At 49.8% G+C, this 25,450-nt stretch overlaps 1 protein-coding gene across 1 annotated transcript; it reads right to left on the bottom strand.

Moving 5' to 3' along the window:
• CCDC63 (coiled-coil domain containing 63) lies at window positions 1-25,013 on the bottom strand. The gene is made up of 12 exons (XM_062504664.1): window positions 24,937-25,013; window positions 24,200-24,416; window positions 6,237-6,391; window positions 5,629-5,818; window positions 4,419-4,538; window positions 3,760-3,941; window positions 3,117-3,298; window positions 2,196-2,404; window positions 1,720-1,794; window positions 1,131-1,302; window positions 299-490; window positions 1-140 (listed from the first exon to the last, which is right to left on the bottom strand). The coding sequence occupies exons 1-12, from the start codon at window positions 25,011-25,013 to the stop codon at window positions 1-3; spliced, it is 1,911 nt and encodes a 636-aa protein (XP_062360648.1).
• Window positions 25,014-25,450: the final 437 nt, after the last annotated feature.

Raw genomic sequence — 25,450 nt, 5'->3', positions numbered from 1 at the left:
TTAATTTGTCCCTGTCCTTGGTGGGCTCTTTGATCCAAGTCTCCTCCTCCTCTTGCCCGAGCTGGGAGGCCTGGCCTGCTCCTCCTGTTGCCTCTGGATAATGAGCTGGTGCAGCTGAGCCCGGTCCAGAGGCTCTTCCGCTGCCCAAGAGAACAGCCATCCCATAATACACAGTGTTACAGTGGTGGGGCAGGACAGGCTGGAGGGGATGGGCTGGGAAGGACGTGTGGCAGCAGGGCTTGGCCAGGCAGCCATAGGGGACTGGGGAACAGCCCCTCTCTCCCCCCTCCCTGCTCACCGGTTTTGGGGTCAGCGGTCTCCAGGTCTGGGGGGGGTGGGGAGAGCTTGGCCCTGTCCATGACCCAGAGGAGGTTGGAGGCTCCCTGGAGAGGGCTGATGAAGGCTTGGGAGCGCTGGGTGCGATCCACGGACGTGTAGCGCAGCAAGGATTCCTTCATCAGGAACTCCTTGATCTTGTTCTCCACGGGACCTGGGTGGGAAGGGGCAGCATCCTGCAGTGTCCCTGCACCTGTCCAAACCCACCCCTGGCTGTCTGCAGAGCAGGGGATCCACTGGCTTCCCTCAGGGCAGCCTGACTCCCCGGGGTCAGGGGGTCAAGGCTGGGCCATGGAATCATAGAATCATGGAGTCATTGATGCTGGGAGAGACCCCCAAAACACCAAGTCCAACCTCATACTGAATATCCCCTGTCTGTTAAAGCATACCCCAAAGTGCCGCATCCGCTTTAGTTTTGGAACACTTCAAGGGTGGTGACTCTACCACTTCCCTGGGAAGCCTGTTCCAATGTTTTCAGTGAAGAAATTTTTCCTAAAATCCAACCTGAACCTCCCCTAGTGCAATTCCCCTTGTCCTCTTGCTGGCTGCCTGGGAGGAGAGGCCGACCCCCATTGCACTTCAACACCTAGAGCCAAGATGAGGGTTTGAAGGTCCACTGGGGTGTTCATACATCCAAATTAGCTCCCAAATTTGCTGGGAATTTGGTGCTGCAAATTCACTTTGGGGCACGCACGACTGATGGAACAGGGGAAAACAAAAGCTCAATTAAACCACAGTGCAAGCAGGTGGTGGACAGTGCTCTTGGCACGGGAAGATGGGCAGCCCTGACCTACCAAAAATTGGCACCAAGCTCTCCCCAAGAGGCTTCACTATCATTGAGGTGTCACAGTCCATGTCCTTCAAGAGGGTCTCCATGCGAGATTGGATCTGTCCCAGGAGTTTTTTGCTCTCCTTGCATTTGTTCTCATACTTGCTGGTTTCCTCAGCGGTCTCTGTTATTTTGGCCTATCAGCAAAAGTTTTGCCAGGTGTCACAACAGCCCCTCGCTGACCCCACCACCCCAGTGCTTCCCAGTATCAGTCTGGAGACAGAATCACAGGATCCCAGGATGGGTCATGTTGGAATGGACCACAATGGGTGGTCTGGTCCAACCTCTACTCAGGCAGGGTCATCTCAGAGCACAGGGCACAGAATCGTGTCCAGACAATTCTTGAATATCCCCAGCTGCCCACGCTGGACCAGAGCTGGCAGGAGCTTCACAGTCACCCTCTCACCATGCACTGGGAGCTGCCAAAACTTTTGCAGGTCCCTTTTCTGCCCACACGTCTCCTGCCACTGGCCAGAGCAGCATTTACAGGACCAGACTCCCTGGTTCAGACAGGGATATGCTGCCTTTCCAGAGGGAATTCACAGCCACCGTACCTCCAGCTCCCGCAGGACGTGAGTGCGGGTTGTCTCTGCTTGTTCCCGCTCCGTCGTGATGGCCATCATGTCATCCTGTGGGAACACAAACACCTGGAGTGGGTATTCATGGAATCCCACCTGACCTGCCAGAAGGAGCCCTGAGAGATGGGACACCCCCAGGCCTGGAGGGCAGGGGATGGATAACCCCATTTCCCACTCCAGGCAGCCCCACACGTTTCGAGGGAGCTCCTGGCTCTCCTGGACGCTGCATTATTTTTGCTGGGTGCACGGTGGCAGCATTGAGACACGTTTAGCTCTGAGAACACAGCGGAGTTACAGTTTTGGCCGCTCCTTTGCAGCCTCCTAATCCCACCTGTGTGGCTGGATCCAGGCTCTGGTGTGGGCAGTGATGCCGGACGCTCTGGAGAGGACAAACCTACCCTGACCCAAAATCACTGCCTGGAAAGGGGAGACATGAAGAGCCAGGAACAGACCTGGATCTCCTGGATCCTCTGCCTGAGACCCTCATTCCTGGTGTTCAACCTAATGGCATAGCCAAAGAGGATGAAGAATCTCCTGTCCTTTTCAAGAAAGTCCTCCAAGAAGTTGTCGATGTCTCCATCTGACAGCTCCAGCAGACGCTTATAGGCCACCTCATAGCTCTCCTTTTGACTCCTTTTGGCCCTCTCAACTGCCTCAAAGGCTGAGAAAGAGACAGAGAGCCGTGGTTGCCCTTTGCAGAGCCTTCCCTGTAGTGCTGTGGGGTTTGGTGCAGTGCTGGGGCAGGAGGGAGCAGTGCTGGAGGGGAAGAGGGTGCCTCTTTCACCAAGAAACTAAGCATGGATGTCATGGGAATATAGCAAACACCATGGGATCCCCTACCAGTTAGATAGAATCATTAGATAAGGATAGATTAGATTAGATTAGATTAGATTAGATTAGATTAGGTGTTAGGAAGAAACTCTTCCCTGTGAGGGTGCTGAGGTCCTAGCACAGGGTGCCCAAAGAAGCCGTGGCTGCTCCTGGAATCCTGGAAGTGTCCAAGGCCAGGCTGGATGGAGCTTGGAGCAACCTGGGCTAGTGGAAGGTGTCCCTGCCCATGGAGGGCGTGGAACTGGGTGAGTTTTAAGACTCCTTTCCAACCCAACCCATTCTGTGGTTCTGTGATCAAAGGAGCCATGGTTGCACACAGGAGCAGATCCCTGTGCCAAGGGCACCCCAAGACACTCAGTCTCACTCAGTTACCACTGTTCAGCCTTTTTCCTGGTAGGGTGAAGGTTGGGTGGGGGAGATTGTGGGCAGGGCAGGTGTCTTGCCTTTGGGGTGCAATTCTAGAAACCACCATGAGCAGCCCCCTCATCAGCTCTGCAGACTTTGGGTCTGTGGTCCCAGGCACACAACTTCTCCTGTGGTACCTTCTCTCTTTTTGGCCTGCTCCTTCAATTCAGAGAGATCTGTACATTTGGCGAGGAAGAAGTTTTTCAGTCTGGTCTCCTGGTGAAGGGCACACTTCCTCTCCAGCAGCCTGATGTTGTACTGGATGGTTTCTCTGTAGCGCACACCTCGAATGTCCGAGATCCTCCCCAGATCCTCCATCCTGCACAGACAGCAACACCCACACTGTGTGTGTGTGTGTGTGTGTTTGTGTGTATAAGGCTCTGTATTCCTGGACACTCCCAGGAGTGCCAGAGCTGGCAAAGCCCCTGTGATGCTCCATCCACTCTCATCTGGATGGAGTAGAGCTAGTCCAGAAGGAATTAATGGCCACTAACACAGCTTTTGGTGAGGTTTTGTACTCCGGCATTACACCCAGCTTGGGTGGGACTCAGAAGAAAGAGATTCCTCCACGGGGCAGAAACATCTGGGATAAATGGAATAAAACACCCTGGAGGTACCAGTCTCCCCACACTGACCAGGTACCCAACCCTTAGCACCCAGATCTAAATGAGAGAGGTGAATCCTCTCTCTGAAGCCTCAGTCAGGCTCTCTATTTGAATACTCATTGCTGGCATCGCCCGTGAGCCCCAGGTTTTGCCCAGAGGGCTGACAAGGCCATACCACTGCTCATAGTCTTCTGTGGCTTGCTCTATAGCAGCATTCAGCAATTTGTTCTGCTGAACCAGCCTTTTCTCCAGCTTCCAGTAGGAGTTGTCATAAATGGCTTTCTGGATTTGCATGCTCACAGTCTCTTCTCGGAGCCTGTTGTTTCGGGTCATGATGGTGTTGTAACGAACAGTGACCTGGGGAGAACAAAGCAAAAGGTGTGGAACTGGTGGGAGACTGGGGGTTTCAGGTTGCTGCATAAAACCTCGACTAGGGCAGGATTAAACACAGCCCAAGAAATTTGAAACTAGTCCTGCACTGTCTTCCTCCCCAAGCGAGGAAAAGCAACAGAAAACCAGGTCGATCACAACTGAGACCTGGAGCTGGCTTTGTCCAAGGCAAGGTGACCCCAGGCAGCCCAATTTGATCCCAAAGCAGGTGCAGACCTTCAGGCCTCTTGGCACAGCACAAGTGCTGCATTTGGGTCACCAAACTTGAAGGAGCCTTTGAGACATTCTGGGAATGATCAGGCGAAGGGAACAAGCCAGGTGCTTTATGCAGCCTGTGTCAACCAAATACATTTGCACCACTGTGCTTTGTCCTGACCAGAAAGGTCCCAGGCACCTGTGTGACCCCACACATGCTCTCCAAAAGTCTCCAAAATGTTTCCTTACATGACTTAGGTGCATCTCCAGTAATTCAATCTTCTTCTGCAGGTGTTTGTGACTCTTTGCTTCCAACACCCTCCAGGTTGTGTCTCTTTGCTTCACTATCTTTCTTTCCAGTTCTACAACCTGCACACACACAGGGAAAAATCCCAGGAAGTATAATCTCCACCTCTACATTCTGGACTCTTGTCAGGACATGGAGCCAAAGAAAATCCCCTCTGTTGACCTGAACTACACCAACCATATCATTAATGAGCTCACAGTTATAGGAGCAGCTTTGATCCCAAAGGATCCCATCCTGCACCCGCAGAAACAGAAACTGTAACTGGGAATGGATTTTTTTTGTGTCATGGAGGAAATGCAGCTCTTTTTGGAGGGAACTCCAGCAGGTGCTGAACACAGAACAGCAGCACTTTGTAGAGTGGAGGAGGCAATGAGGATGGGGCTTTGGTAGATGGGTGCTGACCAGGCAGGGATCTGTGCAGTCCTCCCCGGGAATGAGTGGAGGAAAACTTCTGCCAGAAGTGGGGAGCTTCCAGAGGAAATAAATCCATGGAAGAGTGAAGCAGTTGGAGAGCAGCAAAGAGGGGGGCAGGTGGGGGAGGGATGACTCAGGGAAGTCAGAGTTATCATCCCTGACAGAAAGCTAACCCTGATGGGAAAGCTCTGCAGCACCTCCAGCAACAGCAAACTATCCAAGCATGTTCCCTGGCATCCAGCTCAGGCAGCTGGCTCTGAGAACAAGGCTGAAGGGAACTGTCACTTCCAAAGCCCCAACGTTTCCCTTGGCTTCCCACCCCACTCCTGCCAAAATCCAACCAGGAAGTCCTCAGGAGAAGGGATGGGACATTCCTCAGATGCTGCTGTTCCCGTGTTTGCCACGTCTCAGACAGCACTGTTCCAGTTTTATCTCTTTTTCAGGAAAATAATTAAAGTGAAGGGATAAGGAGAGGGATGTTTGTGGCCCCAGGCCCACCACACAGGAGTGCAGGGAATGGCAGGACAAGGCTGAAAGTCCAACCTCACTTTTCCAGTCAGTGCTGACTTGCATGGGAGCCTGGTTCTATCCATTTGTCATTGTCATGTGTCACTTGCCAGGAGGAATATTCCAAGGCCTGAATTAAATGTGTTTTATACTGAGGAGTTTCAGCCAGAGCTCCCGCTCTGTGACTCTGCTCTGCTGTGCTCAGGCAGGGAACACTCTGGATGCTCTCACCTGCTTGGCCAGGTCAGCTAGCATGGTTTTTCTTTCTTTGATCAGGGCATCATTCTGCATTCCGATCTGCAAAAGGCTTTGGATCTTCATACAATTTCTGTTTTCCAGTATCACATTATTCGGAGAATAGATCTGGCTCAGCATTAATGTCACATGTCTGTGTACTTGCTTCAGATCATCTATTGCCTTTCTGTAAAAATGGAACAACAAATGACACTTAGAATGTCCCATCTGCCATGGCAGGTCCTTATCCCTCCCCATCTCTGCACTCTGGTCCCCAGATCTCTTTACAAAAAAGAGGGAGAAACATGTTATATGGGCAGATGTGGTAGCACAAGAGGGAATAGTTTTAAACTGAAAGAAGAGAGATTGAGATCAGACGTTAGGAAGAAATTCTTTACTCAGAGAGTGGTGAGGCCCTGGCACAGGGTGCCCAGAGAAGCTGTGGCTGCCCCTGGATCCCTGGAAGTGTCCAAGGCCAGGCTGGACGGAGCTTGGAGCAACCTGGGCTAGTGGAAGGTGTCCCTGCCTGTGGGATTCTATGAATCTATGATTTTGGCATGGAGGAACTTCCCAAGCTCCAGGCATCCAAGCAGGGCTGTACTCACTCCTGAGCCTGCATTTGCCGCCAGATATCAGCATCGTAGAATTTCCTTTTGTATGCTTCATGATGGAAATGGGTCTGCAGCTGCCTGATCTCCACTCTAGCCCTTCCTTCCCTCTCCTTTGCAGGGAGCTCCAGGTCTGCAGAGGCTTCTCTCTTCTGCCACAGACAAAGGAGGGTTTGGTCACTCGAGCAAACACAGCCAGCAGTGGCAGCAGGTGAGGGGCAGCACCAGCTCCAGCTCTTCCCTGGTATCTGAGACATCCATCACTACCCAAAACATGCAGTGCTGGCTGAGCTGGAGCCAGCACCTCAATTCCAGGACAGGGAGAGACCTCCACCAGCAAAGAGGGCAGATGATGGCAAGTTGTCACCTCTTTTATCACCCAGCACAACAGCAAGGACCACATGAGTCAGAACCAGAGCCACTGGTGCTGGGGACTTGGATGAGCCCAGTTGGCTGCCCAGGAGTGGAGCAGGAGCTTTCCTGCTTCCATCAGATGATTTCTAGCTGAGAACCTGCTCAGCAGGCAAGCACTGAAGGCAGTTAGACCCACCACTACCTGTGTCCTCAGATCTGCCCCTCCCAACACCCAAATCTCAGTCCAGGGCCTCATTCCTGGCATAGCAGGGCAGCAGAAGCAGCCTCACTGCTACCCAGTACCTTGCTGACAGGAGCAAACCTGGCTCCCACTGCTGGATGTGTATTTCCATGGGTAAGATCCCCACAGCAGATCATAGTCCCTGTGAAGTTCAGCTTTAGTTTGTCCTTTTTTACCTTCATTTTCCCTGTCTAACTCTGCTGCTTGCTCTGCAGGCGCCTCGGGAAGGGAACAAGTGAAACTCTGCAGGTACAGGATTGCTTTCCAAGGGAAGAAATGAAACAGGACTGATGGAGTGGCTGTGTCCTCCTGCCCATCCCTCAGCACCCGCTCGCGTGTTTGGCACATGAGGAAACCATCACAGATGGCTGCAAGTGGAATAAAAGGAGAGCATTTCTGGTGATGTCATAGTGAAATTATCGAGTTTTATAAGTAGGGGAAGAACAGATGGTTTGAGCTATTCCACCCCATTCAGTACCTGGGTTTCCATAGAAATTCCAGTGAGGACAGGCCCCCCCCCCCCCCCCCCCCCCGTTCCAGCAGAATACCTGAGTTCAGCCCTTCTGTCCCACTGATGCCAGGAGGGCACTAGAGTGGACCCTGCACCCCTTACCCCCAGAACTGGTCCCCAGCAGCCCCACTGCAGTCCCTTGGGTCCCCCTGTGTGCCCTGACACTGGTCAGCCCCACACAGGGCACCACAGTTCCTCTCCAGCCAGGAGACAGAACCAGAGTGGCAGTCAGGTATTCCCAAAGATCCACCCCTATTTCCAGCAGGAAGCTCAGGAGAGGGGAGAACCTAGAAAAGAACTGGTCCCAGCGCCACCCTGCACTGCCCCAGGTTCCATGGAACAATCACAGGCCTGGTTGCCATGGCAGCATCACCACAGTGGAGTGATGGGGATGTTCCATGGATCACCAAGACAGAGCAAGCAAGGAGCTGCTGGGACCCCACATTACATCCACCAAAGGGGTTTCCATGCCCCAAAACCAGCCCTGAAGCACATGCTACAACACCTCCCTGGCTGTGTGTCCACAGCAAAGAGAAGCCCTCATTTGGAACTGACCCATAACCTGGCCTTCAAAGCCTTTTGCTCCAACAGGAGCAGCCAGGGGTTCATCATTTCCAGCAGTGCTTTGGGATTAGGGCTGCTGCTCCCTCATCTTGATCCCAGCTCCACATCCAGATTTTTGGTCTTCCAACATGGTTTTTATCTGTTTTATTCATAAAGAGTCCATCACCACCTCACTGCCACCACTGTTGGCATCCAGAGCAGCAACGACTTGTGCTGCCAAACTGGGGAAGGACCCTGGGGACAGGGACCTGTTAGGTGGCTGATTAGGGGACAGATCGAGGCTTCATGCCCACTTCTCTCCCTTCCATTCAGGCAAGCACACAGGAGCTGTGAACTCAGTCATAAGAGCCATGATAATCCTTTCCCTGTAAGCTGGAGCGCGTGGCCAGCTCCTTCCCAGGGACTGTGCAAAAGCTGAGATCCCTGGATGGCAGGAGCACAGGGGCTGTGTTTTGTAGCCCTGGAGTTGCTTACTCAGCTGTGGGTTGAAGGAGAGTAGAGCAGTGCAGAAGGTGAGCAAAGGGCAGCTTGTCCCACTATACAAGGCTGCAGCGAGTTCAAAGCCACCAGCAAAATCCCCAACCATAGCATCAGCACCTCCCCGTTATCCCAGAGACTTTGATGAGCTAACAGCCCAGCCACCAAGTTCCAGACTAATTCCCAGCCAGACAGGCTCCGAGGAGGCATTTAACTGCAAATCATATTCATGGCAGAAAGCAGAATGTGGTGTTTGATAAGAAAAATCACAACTGAGGGCAGAACCATGCTGGGAAGGCACTGGAGCCTGAGGATCCCACCAGGGCTGGGGGAAGTTTCCAGAGCTTTTCATGCTGTTCCTGCATGATCAACAGCTCCATGGGATAATAACAACAACATCTCCAGGGATGAGGTTGTCACTCAGTCCCAATGGCCCTGGTTGTGTTATAGGACACATCCCTTCTTTTCACACTGAGCAGAAATAGGCCCAAACCCCCAGCTCTCAGTAAATGTAGAGGTGCAAGGGTGAACATTATTTTTCCAGAAACAATGCCACTCAAAATCTTGGTTTTCCTTGGTTTGGACTAGTCCAGCCTCAAAATACAGCCCATATTGTCTGTCCTTTTTGTGTTCTTCTCCATGGACCAATTCTCAATTGTTTAGCAATGAACAAGTCAGTAAATTAAACTATTCAGGAGGGCTCTGATTTGGTAGAGTCTGTGTCTGTCTCCCTCATTGCAGAAGCACTGATTTGACTGAAGAGGACTCTTTTCACCCAAACAATGCCTGACTGTCACACTTGCTCTCAGTGAGGATGACTTCATTGTCTGGATGGCCCTTTCAGCACAACAGCATTTGGAGCAGGATGAGATTGTCCATAACATTTGAATCTAAAAAGTCTCCAGTTTCTGGGAGAAACAGAAGAAAAGTGACTTTCTATGTAATTTTCAACTTAACCAATCTTGCCTGATTTAACAAGTACATTTAGCACTGATTGACATGCAGAAATTATTCCTTCAGCAGCAGATCTGGGGGCTAATTAAAACTCATTGTACTATATTAAGGGATGAATTCTGATCTGTGCAAGCAGTGTAAACTTTTCCTGATTCCAGCAACGATTTTCCTGTTTCACTGGGTCCAGTTCACAGGGGCTGAAGGGGTGGTCAGAGCTGGGCTGGCTCTGAGCTGAGCTCCCACTTGGGAGCATCCCATCGACGTCAAACAAAATCTCTGGGGTAAGCTGGAGAATCAGGCCCATATTTTCATGCAAATGTAATACATTCATGTTACTTAATGCCTATTTATAATAAATCCAGAACTTAATTCTACTTAACCCGTCTTTAGTGTTTGACACATGAAATCGGTGAGTCAGAGGGCTATATATGGAACTGTCAAAACTTTCTTTTTTCCCTCCTCTAAAAGCCTGGATTAAATCCTAATCAAACTCCCGTCAGCTCCAGCAGCAGTGCTGGGATGAGCAGGAAGATGCTGGCAACTGCTAAGGCAGCTGGTGGTAGGGAAAGACCTTGTCAGGCAACAAATTGCTGGCTAAAACCTCAGAGAAAAGGTTCTGAATTCAGACACACGCTACATCCATTTGCTGAAATCAGAGAACCAGGATGGTTTTGGTTGGAAGGAATGTTAAAGCTCATCCAGTTCCACCCCCTGCCATGGGCAGGGATGCCTTCCACTGTCCCAGGTTGCTCCAAGCCCCATCCAACCTGACCTTGGACACTTCCAGGGATGGGGCAGCCACAGCTTCTCTGGGCAACTTGTGGCAGTGCTTCGACACCCTCTGAGTAAAGAATTTCTTCTTAACATCCAATCAAATCTCTCCTCTTTTAGTTCAATATCATTCCCCCTTGTCCTATCCACCATCTGCCCATGGTAAGTGCTGTCCTGTGGACCTGGAGGGATCCCTTGCCCTCATGGTGTCACCTTACCAAGACCTGGCTTGTCAGTGGTGTCCCATGAGCACATTTTCTAGCCAGGTTCTTATTTCTTTCCTCTGATGAATGTTATCTTCACATGTGCACGAATCAGCTTTCAACAGGCAAGACCAGTTTTGGCCCAAAACCATCAAAAACACATTGAGAGCTGTAGACCTGCAGCTTTTTGCAACTGGCTTGAGTTTTGCTCTGTGTTTCTTAGAGGAAAGGTTTCATTTCAAATATTTGCCATCTACGCCTCTAATGCTGACCTGTTCTCTCCCTGCACGATATCTCTTCTTCCAGCCTGTCCTTGCTGGGTGGGGTAGAGACATCTCTGTAGAGCCAAATGACTTAAAAATTTTCAGGATAATTGGTAGAAGTAAGGGGAGAGGAGGTTGTTGGCTGCCTCCTCGATTACAGCTGTAATTTCTCCACACTCCAAGAGGAAATTGTCATCATAATTTCCTGCAGATGGTTTTCTCCTGAATTGCTGACACCAAGTGAAATGTGATTTCCAGCAGTGAACTGTCTCCTCTGTGGCTTTACTGGGTATTATTTCAAGCATCACTTTAGGAGCAAGTTCCCCAAGCTTCCACTTTAGGAAAGTAAAACTCTCCCACAGCAGGCTCCACCACTCCAGCAGTGCCAAATAACGTGGATTTCATCTGTCTGTGCTAACTCCCAGCCACCTTTGGCTGCAGCAGGTATACTGTGCTGAATTACTGCTCAAAGACTGCTTCCACAGGGGTGGAATGCAGGAGGAAAATAGTCGAGGATGTGCTGAAAGCACAGAAAGAAGAGACCTCCAAAAATTTCACTGGCTTGAGGTCAAACCTGGCACGTTTGACCAAACTCACAGACACTGCAGGGTGATTTTAGTTAAAGCACAAGAACAGTGGACTGAAGGACAGAGCTGTCACAGATGCCACTGTCACACGAGGCCATGTCTGACCTGGAGCAGGGTTCTCTGTGCCAGCATGGGGTGGTGATGCCCTGGCACAGGATGCTCAGAAAAGCTGTGGTTGCCCTATCCCTGGAAGTATTCCAGGTTGAACAGGGCTTGGAGTCACTGGGATAGTGGGAGGTGTCCCTGCCCATGGCAGAAGGGTGGAACGGGAAGAGCCTTAAGATCCTTTCCAACCCAAATAATTCTGGGATTCTATGATCCTGTGACTTTTTTATCTTTGCTGTGATTTAGGCAAAACTGCACAAAGTTGCCCTCAGTGGTGCTGTTGATCCCTCAGCACTTTTGGGCACATAGCACCCAAGCAGGAGGCAGGGGTGTGCTCCAGGCTGGGATATGCAAGGCACCACCTCTCAAAGTCTGGCAGAGCACTTGGCCATGCCTGAGCCAAGCTAATAAATCCCCACCGTGACCTCCCACATCCCACTCTTCCCCAGGGAAGTCTGTTGGCAAATCCAGACTCTGTGCTGGAAAGCCTCCATGCCAGATTGAGCTGGGGAGCACTGGGAGGGTGGTTTGTGGCTGAGGAAGCAGCACATCACAGGGAGAGCTGGGAAGGAAATTCCCTTTTCCACCAACTCCAGCAGCTCCATGTCAGCTCTGAGCAGAACTGGGCAGGACAGGAGAGCACAGCAGGTATAGCCTGGTTTAGAAGAGCTATTTCCAATTAATCATTCCTGATTACAGTCCTGTGCAAGGCTCCTGGTCAGGACTAAGAATACCTTATTAGTTGAACACACTCTGCAAGTGGCTTAAGGCAACTGAGATTTGCCTATATAAGATCACTCAGGGAAACTGTTCCGAATTAACATTTAAAGGCAATTAATTAAACTGCTGTATGGGTGTTCTGCACCATCTGCATCCCATTCTTTTCTTTTCCAAATCAAATGAAGACCACTTGATCTCAGGGTTAAGCACAGGAGAAAAGTATCCTGGGGAGGCCACAAGCCCCATGGAAAAAGCACAACTGAAACAAACCTTCCTGGAGGAGTCTCACCCCAGACCCAGCCTGCTGTGGGGATGTTGATATGGACAGAACCAGAGCTTCTTGTCTCCTAATTTCTGGCTTTTTGGGATAAGTTTGGGCACTTTTGTTCCCTTCCAACAGCAATCCCAGTGCTGCAAGAAGCTGAGTGCACCAACTGCTCTGCTCCAGCTCAGTGACGTTAATGCCTGATTAAGTAGGTGATGATATCACACAGTAAATGCTTGGCCAAGCACAGGCAGAGGACCCAGAGTGGATCAGAGTGGCCCTGCCCAACATTAGCCCAGTGGCTGGAGCAGAAAGCCAAGGACACAGCAGCCAGCAGGTCCATGGGATGAGGCAGAGCACAAAGCTCCCTGGAGAGGAGTCAACCCAGCTAAACCACTCGGAGCCTTTTTGTTTGATTTAGGACACATCTCCTTGCAATTAGCCCGGCTTGGCCCTGTCGTTTTTCTGAAGCAGGATTTCAGACCTGCTCATGCCAGGAATAGCCGCTTTCCCAGGCTGCTGCCGGCACCACAGCCCTGCTCTGGAGCAGGAACAGATTGTTCTGAACAGTCTGGTCCATTTGCCATTCCTCCAAGCTGGCTGGGTTTGCTGTTTATTGCCACTCACTCAGCAACTGATCTTTTGCAAGATCCCAGCTATCAGTGCCTCCCCTCCGTCTGCCGCTGCTCACGGCTCTTGAGGTTAGTCCAAGGCTTTACAAGAGACGTCAGCTGATTTTTGTAATAGTTGTTACTCAAGAGTTCATTTAAATTAAAGCTTCAGCAAAGAAAATCCCAAGGGCTTGGGCTGCATGTTTCTCTCAGTGTAAATTTGAAGCAGCTTCCAAGGAAATGCAGAGGTGACATGAAGCAAAGCTGGGTTATAATGAATCCTCCTGGGTGTTTTCCCACATTTCTGGGTCTAGTTCGAAAGGGAGCTGCGCAGCTTGGAAATGGGTTGGAAAAGAGAGCCTGTTTCTAACCCTGCTGCTGAAGGAGATTTGCCATGAGTTGGATGCGCAGGGAAGGCATTCCCAGCAGCCAGGAGCATCCTGTCCCACCAGCCACCTGTGGTCCCTGGTTTTCCACCTTGTACCTTGCCAGGCAGGTGGGGGCAGGCTGGGAAAGCCCAGGAGCGTTGGGCTGGCCGGGGCAGAGGGATACAGAGATGCAGCCATTGCCTGCTCGCTGCTCAGAGGGAGGAGACGAGCAGGAGGCAGCAGAGCTGCGCCAGTTGCTTGGCAACTCCCTTGCAAATCTCCCTCCTGTCAGAAAACATTTTTTTCCAGCGATTTGGAAGGGTTTTCGCAAGCGCAGGATCAGGTTTGGATGACCAGGTGGTTTTAAGAAACCACACGTTGTACCTGGAGGGGCCACGCACATGCTTTGACCAGAAGCTGGACGAGGCTGATCCCAGCTCAATCTTTGTGTCTCTCCATCATTACAGGAGCAAGGCTGTGGTGGCATCCTCCCCCAGCCATGCTTTCCCCTGACATCCCATGCCTCAGCTGTCCTTCAATCCATACCTGGCTTCCTTGAGCCCCCAAACTCAGTGGCCAAACCTGACCCTGAAATCCATCCAGCCCTTCTGGGTAATTAGTGTGGTCTTCACTTGGTGTGAAGAGAGGAAGAAGGAGGAAGATGGGCCGGGTTGTTCCCAACTTTTGATGGACAGCAAGAAAAGCAGAACACTGAAGACTACGCTGAGTTTGGTAGTGGAATTAAAAATATTTTTTAAAAGGCAAAACAGCCCCAAATCACTGCCAAGAAGGCTGGATCCTGGCACAGACAGCATCTCTGTGCATTTCTACTTTGCTCTACTCCCATTTGCATTTCCCATGGGACATACTCCTAGTTTTGTCACCTTCAAGCTGAAGAGCCAACGAGGTGGCAGCATGTCCTGTAGGATATCAGTGTCACCATCAACATCACCATCAGCCAAGAGAGGAAGGATGAGCCACCCAAAACTCACATTAACCCCCTTTGCACTTCAGCATGAGGCTGTTTGTGTGGGACCTGATTCTTCTGCTCAGAGCTAACGAAGGGGGAATTTCCTCAAGAGAAATAAAATGGTCTCAGCCTGAAAAGACTTTTCTCTTCTGGATTTTTTGGTTGGGAAGAGTGACTGGAATTTTCCTCTAGGCTATGCTGACACAACCCCTTCTCCTCCAGTGTGGGAGGGGAATTTGGCCTGCTGATATTCTGTGCCAAGTTTAGACCAGGATAATGATATACTATTTGGGTTTCTATAGAATCTCAGGTCACTTTGAAAACATGAATTAATCCTGAAAACGCAGCTGCAAGGAAATGGAGGTTTCATTGTCCCTGATTTAAAGAGAGGGAAACGGAGACCTGGGGAGCACGTGGTTTTTGTGAGGTTGCAGAGAAAACAAGCAATGGAGGCTGGGAGCAAACCCAGGGTCCCAAAAGTCTTTCCGCTCCTCGCCATGCTGCAGAGCCTCCTTCCCACACAAACCCGTTCTGGAGCATCATTTTACACCAGCCAAAAATGTAACTCCCTTTTTATATTTAGCTCCCAGGTTCTGTAAAGGGACGTTATGTAACAGACCTCAAGTGTGGCATTTTATAATTTACCAGCTCAACTTGTGCTGCTTCTAGAAAGCCGCCTGTGCGCTGTATTCCCCGGCTGAGCCCTCACCCATCTCCTCCTGAGCTGGCAAAATATCCCACCGGGCACCCATCTGTGGTTTTAAAGCATTGTGGTGTGCTGTCTCCACGGCCCCAGCCAGCCATGCTCTCTCCCAAGCAATTAGTGCTTGCCAGCTCCATTTTTATTGTTGAATTCTCTGTCCCTGCAAGAGAAGGAGAGGAGGCAGCTGGGTGTGCTGCTCTCAAAGGGTAGACACAACCCTTGCTGATGGAAAATCCTCTTTTGGGTTGCAGGATAGTACAACAGGCTCTGAAATCCCAGTAGAAGGTGGGAGGGTACAGAGGAACCTCTGCCCAGCTGGTCCCATCCATCCATCCATCCATCCATCCATCCATCCATCCATCCATCCATCCATCCATCCATCCCTCCAGTGAAAATGGGTGTCTCCAAATGGGAGAGAGCGAGGGTGAGGCAGCTGGCAGCCAGCAGCACGTGGTGATGCTCTGCTGCCTCACAGTCCCTGAATCCCTGATGCTCTGGCAGCAAGAATCCTCCCTGGGCACAGCTGGTCCTGCCAGAGGACAGGAATCTACCTTGGCATGAAGCAAACACCAAACCACATCTGCACTGGCAGCCCACAGACCCCTGCCCTGTCCGTGTGTTCAACCTTCTCAGCGCTCTGAACATCTATTGACTGTTTGGAAATCTGGGGTGTAAGGAGGGAAATGCCAGGGAAGAGTTTTCTAGGATCCATGCAGCCAGGGAGGCTGCAGAGATGCACTGCAGGTAAAGCACCGTTGCAGGGCTGGCACCTCCAAGGTGAGCTCTGCTGGCAGGACAAACACGACTGACAGCGTTCCTGGCTTCAATCCTTGCCTGCAGGCAGAGGCGAGGAGACACATTAAAGAATATTTGCTGAAATGGCAAAACCCCCTGGCTCACCCTATTTCACCCCTCAGCTCCTCTGCTGCTCCTGGGGCCTGGGACAAGCCAACAGCAGCCCTGGGTGGGCAGATGGATGGACAGACAGCCCTGCTGTGATCATCTCCAGGCCAGGACAACAAAGTGATCTCTCTGAGCTGAGCAATAACGTGGAATGGCTTTAAATCCTCCGTGTGCCTTTTCCAAGTCATTGTTTCTATAATGTTATATATAAATGGAGCTCTCTGGAAGTTTTGCCAAAAGCTTGGGTGCCTGGTGCTGATGAGCACCAAGAGCTTATCCAGCTGTTCACCCCCCTCTCCCTCCAAAAGCCAAGCACTTGACTCCCAGATTATTTTAACCCTCAACATCTGCAATAACCAGCAGAAAGGACTTGGCATGTGGCTCAGAGAGGGATGAGGAAATGACCAGAAACTTCAAATCCTGAGCTGAAGAAACAGTTTTACTAAAAATACATGTCCAGCCTGTTTCAGCCCATGAGGCTGTCCCTGCCCTGGAGCTTCAGCCACATCTCTGAACATCATCATCAAACAAGTGAAACAGAAGAGTATTAATTAATCAAGCAGTTAAAGGCTGTGCAAGAACCAGGAGCAGCAAGCAGATGATTTAAAACATCATTCTGTGCTCTTACTGCAGCCCAGCGAGGCCAGGGACAACCCTCAGCCTTTCAGAGCAGGATCATTGGCAACACGGGGATGTGTTCACCCAGCCTGGGCAGACATGAAAATTTCCATATCATCAGAGCACAATAAAAACCACCAAACAGGAACGAGCTCCCAGAGTGGCCGAGTATGGAGTGTTCTCCTGATTCCTGGCCGCTTGCATCCCTGGGATTTCCAATCTCTCTTTGAAGCCCTGGTCTGAAGCCCCGGGGAATTCAGCAGCAGTACCGCAGTTTCAGCAAGTGACTCACACCTCTTCAACCTTTAGATTTTATTTCCTCCCCGCTCCCTTCTTTCTCATGCAAATGTTACTCTGCCAAGGTGCTGAGGCTCCCGGAGCAGTTCTGGCATCTCCTGCTGCTGCTGGAAGGAGTGAGTCTGGGTGAGACCGGGCAGGTCCCTTCACTAGCTGGGGCTGGGAATAGAGGCACTGCAACATGCAGACTTGATAGTAAATAAATGTGTAATAAAAATAAGTGTAATCTTGGGAAAAAATAATTAAATTAATTAAAATGTGCTGCAGTCAAGCAGAAAACCTCCTCCTTCACAGCTGGCAGCAGTAGCCAGAGCACCCAGTCACAGCATGAGGGACACTGGGAAGTGTGGGAGGAGTACATCCAGGTCTGGAAAAAGTTATTTGAGCAAACAAAACTTAAAAGGGTGTAGGGAAAAAGAGGGCAGAGGACATGGTGGGTGCTTGTCTTGTTTTAACCTGTTGCCCACACTGTTGTGGAAAGAGAGAAAGCAGTGAGGATCAAGAAGAGAAATTGTGGCTGCCCCTTCCCAGGGGGTGTCTAAGTCTGGGCTGGACAGGGTTTGGAGCAACCTGGGATAGTGGAAGGTATCCCTGACCGTGGCAGGGCTGGGAATGAGATGAGCTTTAAGTTCCCTTCCAACTCAAACCATTCTGGATACTATGGCTGGCAGAAGAAGCATGTGCTGTGCCAGGACCATCCCTGTGGATCGTCTGCAGAGGTCATGGCTGAAGGCATCTCATCATCAGGGCAGATTACTCAGCATCCAGGACTTGTCTCTCCCAGGGTCCTCAAGACACCCCAGAACCCCTGCAGAGCCCCCAGTGATGAGCAGGTTTCTGGGGTCAGCTCACGGCTTGTTCCCACCCCAACTTTTTCCTCAGCAGCTTCCCCCATATCCATGGCACATGCCATGGATCTCCTTCCTTGGCTGGGAAAGGGCAGTGACCTTGCCACAGCTTCTGCTTTGTGTGTGCCAAATCACAGCTATAAAAGGGAGAAAAGTTCAGCTGAAAAATGCAGCTCACCTTTTTATAGAAGAATATGGGATCTGATACATTGCAGTTGAAACCCTTCCAAAAAGCCAGGTGGGACTTTTTTTCTCTCTCTATATATATATCTAAACAAAACCATTTCTTTCTGTTAAAAAAAAAAAAGGAAAAAAAGAACTCTGGCAACTATCCCATGCTGAGAAAGACATTTAATTGAAGCCACACAAAAGGCAGTCGGTCTCACCAGCAACTTCACTCCTATCGCCTCCAGACAGCCTGACGCACGGATTCAGAGCTGAGGATGAATGTCAGCTGTCAGGTCCCTAAGGCTCTGCTGTGACCTACATGCTACTGAGAAAAAAAAACCCACCCAACACTTGTTTGAGGTTGTGCTGAGAGAAGTGACAAAGGGAGCATGGCTTGGCAAAGGGGGCGTCACCCAGTGGGGGTTGGAGTGAGGCAAAGCCCTCTCTCCTGAAGAGTTTTGGTGTGAATCTTTTGGTGTATGGAATCACCCAGGAGCAACTTTCACTGGTCCCCTCTTCATCCCCTGCTAGAAAAGTTAAATTCACAGCAGGAACTCTGCAGGGAAATCAAAAGGTGTTAGAAAAGGACTGGATGTGGAGCCTGAGGGCTGGAGACCACCAAGGTTTTGGCCATCAGTGAAGGCTGCATAGAATGAAGATGCAGAACAAAGTGTGCAGGTGAAAGGGGCTTCTCTGACCTCCAGAAGGTTTTTCCAACCCTGAAGATGTTCCTTCACCTCCAGAGACTTGTGATTCAGGCTGAACTACATGGGAAGAAATGGTTTTGTTGGGAAGAGTGCTCTGTGACAGTTATTGGACAACTTCAGGCAGGTACAAAGTTCCATAAAATACTTTCCTTCTAAAATTCTGCCTCATGGTCTCAAAATCCACTTTTCCTCTTCATGCACAGCAGGAAGGGACCTGTCCCTGCATCACCTTGCATGTGTAGGATCAGTGAGAGTGTTGGGATGTTGGTCTGATCCTTGTAGGGAATGCAGAGTCTCACATGGGGTGTTTCTTCCCTACTGAGATGAGAATTCAGAAATGAGATGTCATTACACATTTGAAGCCTAAATGCATCCTGGAATCATCAAAGCTGTTCTGGCTGTAGGGTGAACACTTCCTCTAATCTGTATTTTGCTTTCTAAATGGAAGGAATGGACTGCTGGTGTCCACAGCCATTCACTCTGAGACAGAAGTTTGACACCAGCCATCCGTGTCTGTCTGTCTGTCTGTCTGACCCAGAGCCGATGCAATGCTGAGACCTCCCCCAACCTCAGTCTTGCCCTGGGCTGAATCTCACACACAAATACACAGGGGATTCTTCCTGCAAACAAGGAATCTACTTCTAAACTGCAAAAAAATCACGTGAAGTAAACGTGGAGATAACAAATGGGAAAATGGAGTTCCAGCAGAGCAGAGACTGGAACAAAAGGGGCAAGTTTCCAAGGCTCTCTTTTCCCCCAGATTAATGTTCCTGACTCTCCTGCTTCACCTGCCTCCTATAAGCTACGTGTGCAGGAAGCATTGACGTAATAAGTTAATTTATTGCCTAAACCCCACCATTGTGGACTCTGTCATTTGCAGCACTTGGATTTATCACCACATCCAGACCAAAACATTCGTGATGCATCAGCAAAGGCACCTGGCTGGAGAGCAGCGTGTGAGAGAGCCTGGCTTCATCGCTTTGGATCTGTATCTGCTTGCAGCCCTGAGATGGGATTGCAGCTCCCAGGGTTGTGTTTGCTGTAAAGCAGCTCACAGCAGCACCCAAAGCACCCTGGGTGCCATGAAGAGCCTTGCCCACATTTCCCTTGGGTCCACCCCAAATTTTCCCTCTCTGCTGCTGAGCTAAGCCCCAATGTCCACGGAGTTCCAGATGTTTGCTTGGATGAAGCTGCCCATGGCATGGAGGAAAGACCCTCCCAAGAAAAAGAGGGTTTCCTCAAGATGCTTGAGGCATCCTCTGGGTGTGGGTGCAGGTTTTTGAGCCAAGTACACAGCTCAGTGCAACTTGGGCTGGGGATTTCAGTGACTTTAATCCATTTTATACACACCCCCTCAACTGGCTAATTACTGCTAATTACACAGACCTGAACTCTGGCCACGCTCTCTTGGAGACCTGGAAGAAGCTGCTTCTGTGTGCCTAGGAGAGCCAGCACAGGACCACATCTGCTGCCACAAGGCAGCTGTGACCAAGGCAGCGCTCACAGAATGGCCTGGACACCAGGACCTGAGCAATGCCAGTGGCAGAGGATGGGTCCCAAGGGATGCCAGGGCAGAGATGTACCAGCAGCTCGCAGTGGTGCACCCAAAATGCACAGATAAACCAGAAGGGAATCCAGGGATCAAAGGTGATTCCAGCCACAGATCCCTCGGAATCCTTTCACACCAATTTTGGCACAGTGTTACGTAAGAGCAGCCCAGCTCCTGAACATCTGCCAGGCTCACGAGCAGAAAGCAGCAAGGAGGAGGTGAGAATAGAAACAAATAAATAAGAATATGTGGCAGCTACCTCCACAATGGACCACTTTTCCAAATGTTGCATATGAGCAGAAATCCCAGGTGCCCAAGAGCTGCCAACGGGATTGTTGTGGAATTTCAGGAGTGTAAGGGAAAACAAAACCTGGATCAGCAAAACTACTGCCCTCTGGACACTTGTTACCTGTCCCTGGGAAGGCTTTGTTGCAGCAGCCTTCAGGCACCTGCAGGTGGGATTTCCCACATATTTCACCCACATCTCCACGGGAAAAGGTGGGAATGAATGAATTAGGGATCTCTGGGGTGCATGGAAAGTCTCTTTCTTGCTCCTGCATCTCGTGTTCAGTGGTGTGTCTCCCACTGGCAGAGGCACAAGAGCCATTTAACCAATAGAAAATCACCAGACCTTCATCCTATTTCCACTTTCCCACTCCCTTGACAGCCCTCCCGATCCTGCTTTTTCATGGGTTTTAATTAGAGAAACAGCTCAGCCATGAAGCTGGGCTGAGATCAGAGGCTGTGTCCCAGCTGCAAACGTGCATGTCTGGCCAGTGCAGTGAGGAACATCCACGATGTGCCGCCTTCGGAGCCACGTGAGGCTGCAGCTGCACAGAAATGTCCCACTTGGAGAAGAAGTTGCTTCTCCCTGTTTTCCAAGGCCTGCTCACATCCCTTTGTTACCACCACATCCAGGTGAGCCGTGCTGAGACTTGCTGACGCTGCAAAGGGAAAGCTGTGCTCACCCCACCACAAACCAGCTGGAAAAGGGGCAAAAATCCCTTTGCTGGGTGTACAGCACTGACTGGCGTTCATGTTTTTCCTTTTGCCCTCGGAGAACAGCTCAGCTGAGCTCTGTGGAAGCCCACAAGAGCTTTCCAGCCAGTTATGCAACTCCCTTTGGCGGGGCAAAGGGATTCCTGAGGAAGAAGGGAAGACTGGGCTCCACTCGGTGCCAAAGCGGCGTCAACTGATCCGCCACGGCTGCTCTCTACTTAAAGTAGGACAAAGCCTCCTTTGGAGCTGTTTCTCCTCTTTTTCCAAGCAGCAGAGGAGACGATGGCCACGCATGCCCAGGGATGCTCAGACATGGACAGGACACATCAAAATAGATCTTGTGCCACATCTCAGAGCTTCAAAAGTCAGACTCATCTTAGAAATCCAGCAAGAGTGTGGAATGTGCTGGTTTTCCTCCTCCAAAGAGCTGGAGTGGGAAAAATCTTATTGTGGTCACTGCTATATTAGGAAAAAAGGGACTTATGACATTTTTATATGAGAAGGATTTTATTGGTAGTATTTTTGCAAGTATGAACCTTCCAAAACTCACCAATAGAATATTTTTCCGTTTGAAAATACCTTTCACCAGAAACCCATTAAGCATATCAACTTTTAATAAATAGACTTTTAAAACCCACTAGGAGGGGAGGAATGGTAAATCATATTTCTCCCACGTCAAAATCACGTGTCTCAAAATTTTCTGAACTGAATTTTTTACCTATGGTATCAAAAATGTGATTTTAACAAGCTTGAGCTAGACTTGTCATTGGTGTTGACAGCTACTGTTGGGGGGGAGATTTCAGATGGAGATCAGCTGTTGAGACTGGGAAATCATCATCTTGCTGGAAGTCAAGGCCTGGCTCTGGTGTGCAGGGTAGACCCATGAGAAGAGTGTAAGGAAGTCTCCAGCAGGAATCCTGCTTCTGGCTGGCTGGGAATGAGGTTTCATTCAGTTTCTGCGCAAGGTTTGAGTCCTTGGAGAGCCCCAAGGCAAAGCTGGAGGCTCAGGAGCAGCCACCAGCCCCAAGCTCCTGGCCAGGTTCCGCACAGGAACGCGCAGGATCCACAAGTTTTGTTGCCGGAGGGAGATCGTGGAGCTGTGTGTTTTGTAAATAAAACATGACACTAAGAAAACTCCTGCCTGTGCGTCATCAGCTCCCTTCAGAGCAGGACACGGACCCTTCCATCTCCAGATCAGCCTCACAGCTTGTTCCAGCTGCTCCTCTTTTGTCTGGCAAATCAGAGCCATCCACCCCCAAAACCCTGCTGAAATCTTGGGGGTTAGCAAAATATTTTAGGCATGAAAAGCAAGACGTGTGCATGAGGCTTTATCTTGATTGTAACACCAGGCAAGCTGGGTGCAAACAGTAGGAGTTATGGAAACACTTGAATCCTGGCTGTGGAGCAAGTTAGGGAAATTAACACCTGACCCACAAGTCACCCATTTTTGTTTTGGCAGTGTTTGAAGAGTGTGTAGATCTTTGTTTGAAACGTACACAAACACACTGAATTTTATGGGCTTAGAAAATATGTAATCTAAAAGTGTGGGTGCCTCACATTTCTCAGGATCCTCCTACAAACAGGGATAAATCAGGGAATATTTAATTTATTTTTTTTTGCACATATCAGGGAATATTTAATTATTTTTTTTCACATATATACACCTATGTGTGCATGGTGTAAATATGTATTATATTGTACTCACAGCATACGCACGTGTATGCATATGTATATATTTATAGGTACAGAACAATACTGAAATCTTGTTTTTCTTCTATATGTATATTAGATATATAATTTATATATTCCTAAACTTAACCAGATTATGAGCAACAATACAATAATAAAGCAACATGTGCAAGGGAGAGTGAGGACAAATCAGTGGGGAAAAGTGTTTTACACAGAGGTTTCCAAGTAATGAGACCAAAGTGGTGATTTGTGGAATTTCAAGGGGGGAAAGGAGGAAAAGATCCAGGGGCCTCAGAGCTGTGAGCTGTGAGTGATTTGTGCTGAACAAATCGTTCATCACCGTGTATTTAGCTATTTAGTAGGAAAGTAGGAAAAAAAATGTAGACAAATTGAAAGAAGGGGTGGAGATGTTGGTATATGAAGTGTGAGCTTCAAAATTTCAAGCCCATGTGCAGAGTTTAAGGACAAAGGGATTTTCCTGATTGTTCCCTCTCTGGAAATAAATCTGTTCCTCCTCTAGAAATAAATCATTGCTGTGAGCAACACTGGAGAACAAAACAGTTTCATTATATTTATAACACCTTGGCTGGGTCCCATTTCTAATCAGGGTGTGGGGTGAAGCTGGTTATTTCCTGCAGAGAAAAGCTACCTTAATAAAAAGATAATTTTGTGGTGGCATTTTAATATAACTCTGGCTCTCCACAGTTTACTGATAAGGAAGGGTCCCTTTTTTTAAATGAGAATGAGAAAGACCCTGTACAAAAATCGAGTTGGCAGCTGCTGTTGAGATTTGGAGCTGGATCAAGGCAAGTTGGTTATCAAGGTGATGACAAGGCCTCGACAGATTCACCTTTATCTGTCATTTCTCTTCTTGCGTCCCGACTACGCCTCTTTTTACAAGAATTCTCAGTGCTTTGGACCTTGCCTCATATGGTTCAGTGAGACAGATTCTTTGCCCTGACCTTGTTTTGAAGGGCTGGCTCTGTCCTTTCAGAAGTAAGGAGTTTCCAAGTGAATTCCCAAGTACATCTCCTGTGTTACACCTGGCTTGCTAAACTCTTCCCCTCCATTCCATTTCCCGGAGCATTAACAGAAGTGAAAGGGATTCAACACCCCACTAAAGGTGCTCAGATCCCCAAAGAGGATCTTTGTCCCTGGAGAGGAGGTAACAGCTGAAGGGTGAGATGAGATGGAGATATTTCCAGAAACAAAAACAAGGCCAGGAAGGTTCCTCTGGAAACACAGGACCAATTTTCCTTGTTAAATAATTCAGCTAAGTCCAAGAGAACAACTCGCCCTGCAGAATTAGGAAGGATTTGAAAGAGAAAGAAAGCATTTGGTGCAAGAGCTGGAGGGGGCCGTTCCCCGAGAAGGTGCAGCACAAAAAATAGATGTAAATCTGCAAAGGCTGTCACGTTGGAATAAACCTGAAGTAACTCTATTGTTTTCCATGGGCTTACTTTGGGTTTACACCAGCGTGACTAAGATTAGCATATCAGCTTGGGCGTGCTCTACGATAAGCGTTCGCTGGGGGAAGTGGAGCATTGAGACTGTGCTTGCAAGGTGCCAGAGCCCGTGTTTCAGGTAGACTCTGCATCCTCTTATCTCCTTCCTCTTGCAGACCTGAGGTGTGCTGAGACTGCAAGTCCTTTGCTTTATCACCCGCACGAATCCGAACTCTGCTCCAGCCCCACCACGGCAATGAGCCGTGATGAATATTGTATAACCGTGGCTGGAGGAATCCGACAGGATAGTGGGAGCAATCCATGCAGGGAAGGGAGGGGAGGAGGAAAGAGCTTGACACAGCCAGCCCTGCAAATTAAAGTAGGAGTAAATAAAGCAATTAAACAATATTCAACCCGAGATGCAGACTGAATAGTGGGAAAGGCTCGCACAGCCCGTCTCCTGGACAAATACCATCCAGTTTATGAGCACAACCTCATTTAATTGCTTGTAGCCAAGCTGTAGCTACATACAGAATAAAACAATAGAAACGTGAAATAAAGTAGTGAGATGCTTTTGAACGAGGACGTTAATTCCTTCTTCTGCAAAGACTAGCAAGTGCTGTACGCTTGTTTCTTGAAGGGTTTGCAGGTGCAGAGCCACGTGCCTGGAGGTGCTCCGGAGCTGAGGGGCTGCTCAGGACACGTTGCCTCAACCCGTGAGGCAGAGGTGGCTCAGCTTGAGGTGAAGGACATGAGGGCTGTGCTCCCCCAGCCCGAAAGTGGGGTGAACATCCCCAAAAATCCCACCTGAAGCCACCATCTCCCTCACATGTGGGTGCGTGGGGCAATGACCGAAGTGAGGACACAAGGTGAGGGAGGGCCATGGTGGCCCCCTCATGTTGCCTGCAGACCCCAGCGTGCAGGAACCCTACAAAGCACAGACATTTCTCCACAGAAAGGGTGATTAGACATATTGGAACGAGCTGCTCAGGGAGATGGTGGAGTCCCCGTCCCTGAAGTGCTCAGGGAACCACTGAATGTAGCACTTGGTGCCGCGGTCTAGGTGACACAGCGGTGTTCGGTTATAGGCTGGACTCGATATCGGAGGTCTTTTCCAACCTAATGGATTCTGGCATTCTGTGACCGCTACCACTGGTTCCGCCGCTCTGTGACTGCCGCGACACCGGGAAGCGACACCGCCGCACTACTTCCCGTCCCGGCAGCGGAAGAATCCCGCAACCGAAGTCGCATCACCCCGTCCGCTCTTCCCGCCCGGCCTATAAAGGGTTTCCGACGGGCCGCGTCGCGCTCGTAGTATCCG

This window comes from Cinclus cinclus, chromosome 17 (assembly GCF_963662255.1).
Source record: "Cinclus cinclus chromosome 17, bCinCin1.1, whole genome shotgun sequence".
In the NCBI taxonomy this organism is placed as follows: domain Eukaryota; kingdom Metazoa; phylum Chordata; class Aves; order Passeriformes; family Cinclidae; genus Cinclus; species Cinclus cinclus.
This window is presented reverse-complemented; position numbering and strand designations above follow the sequence as displayed.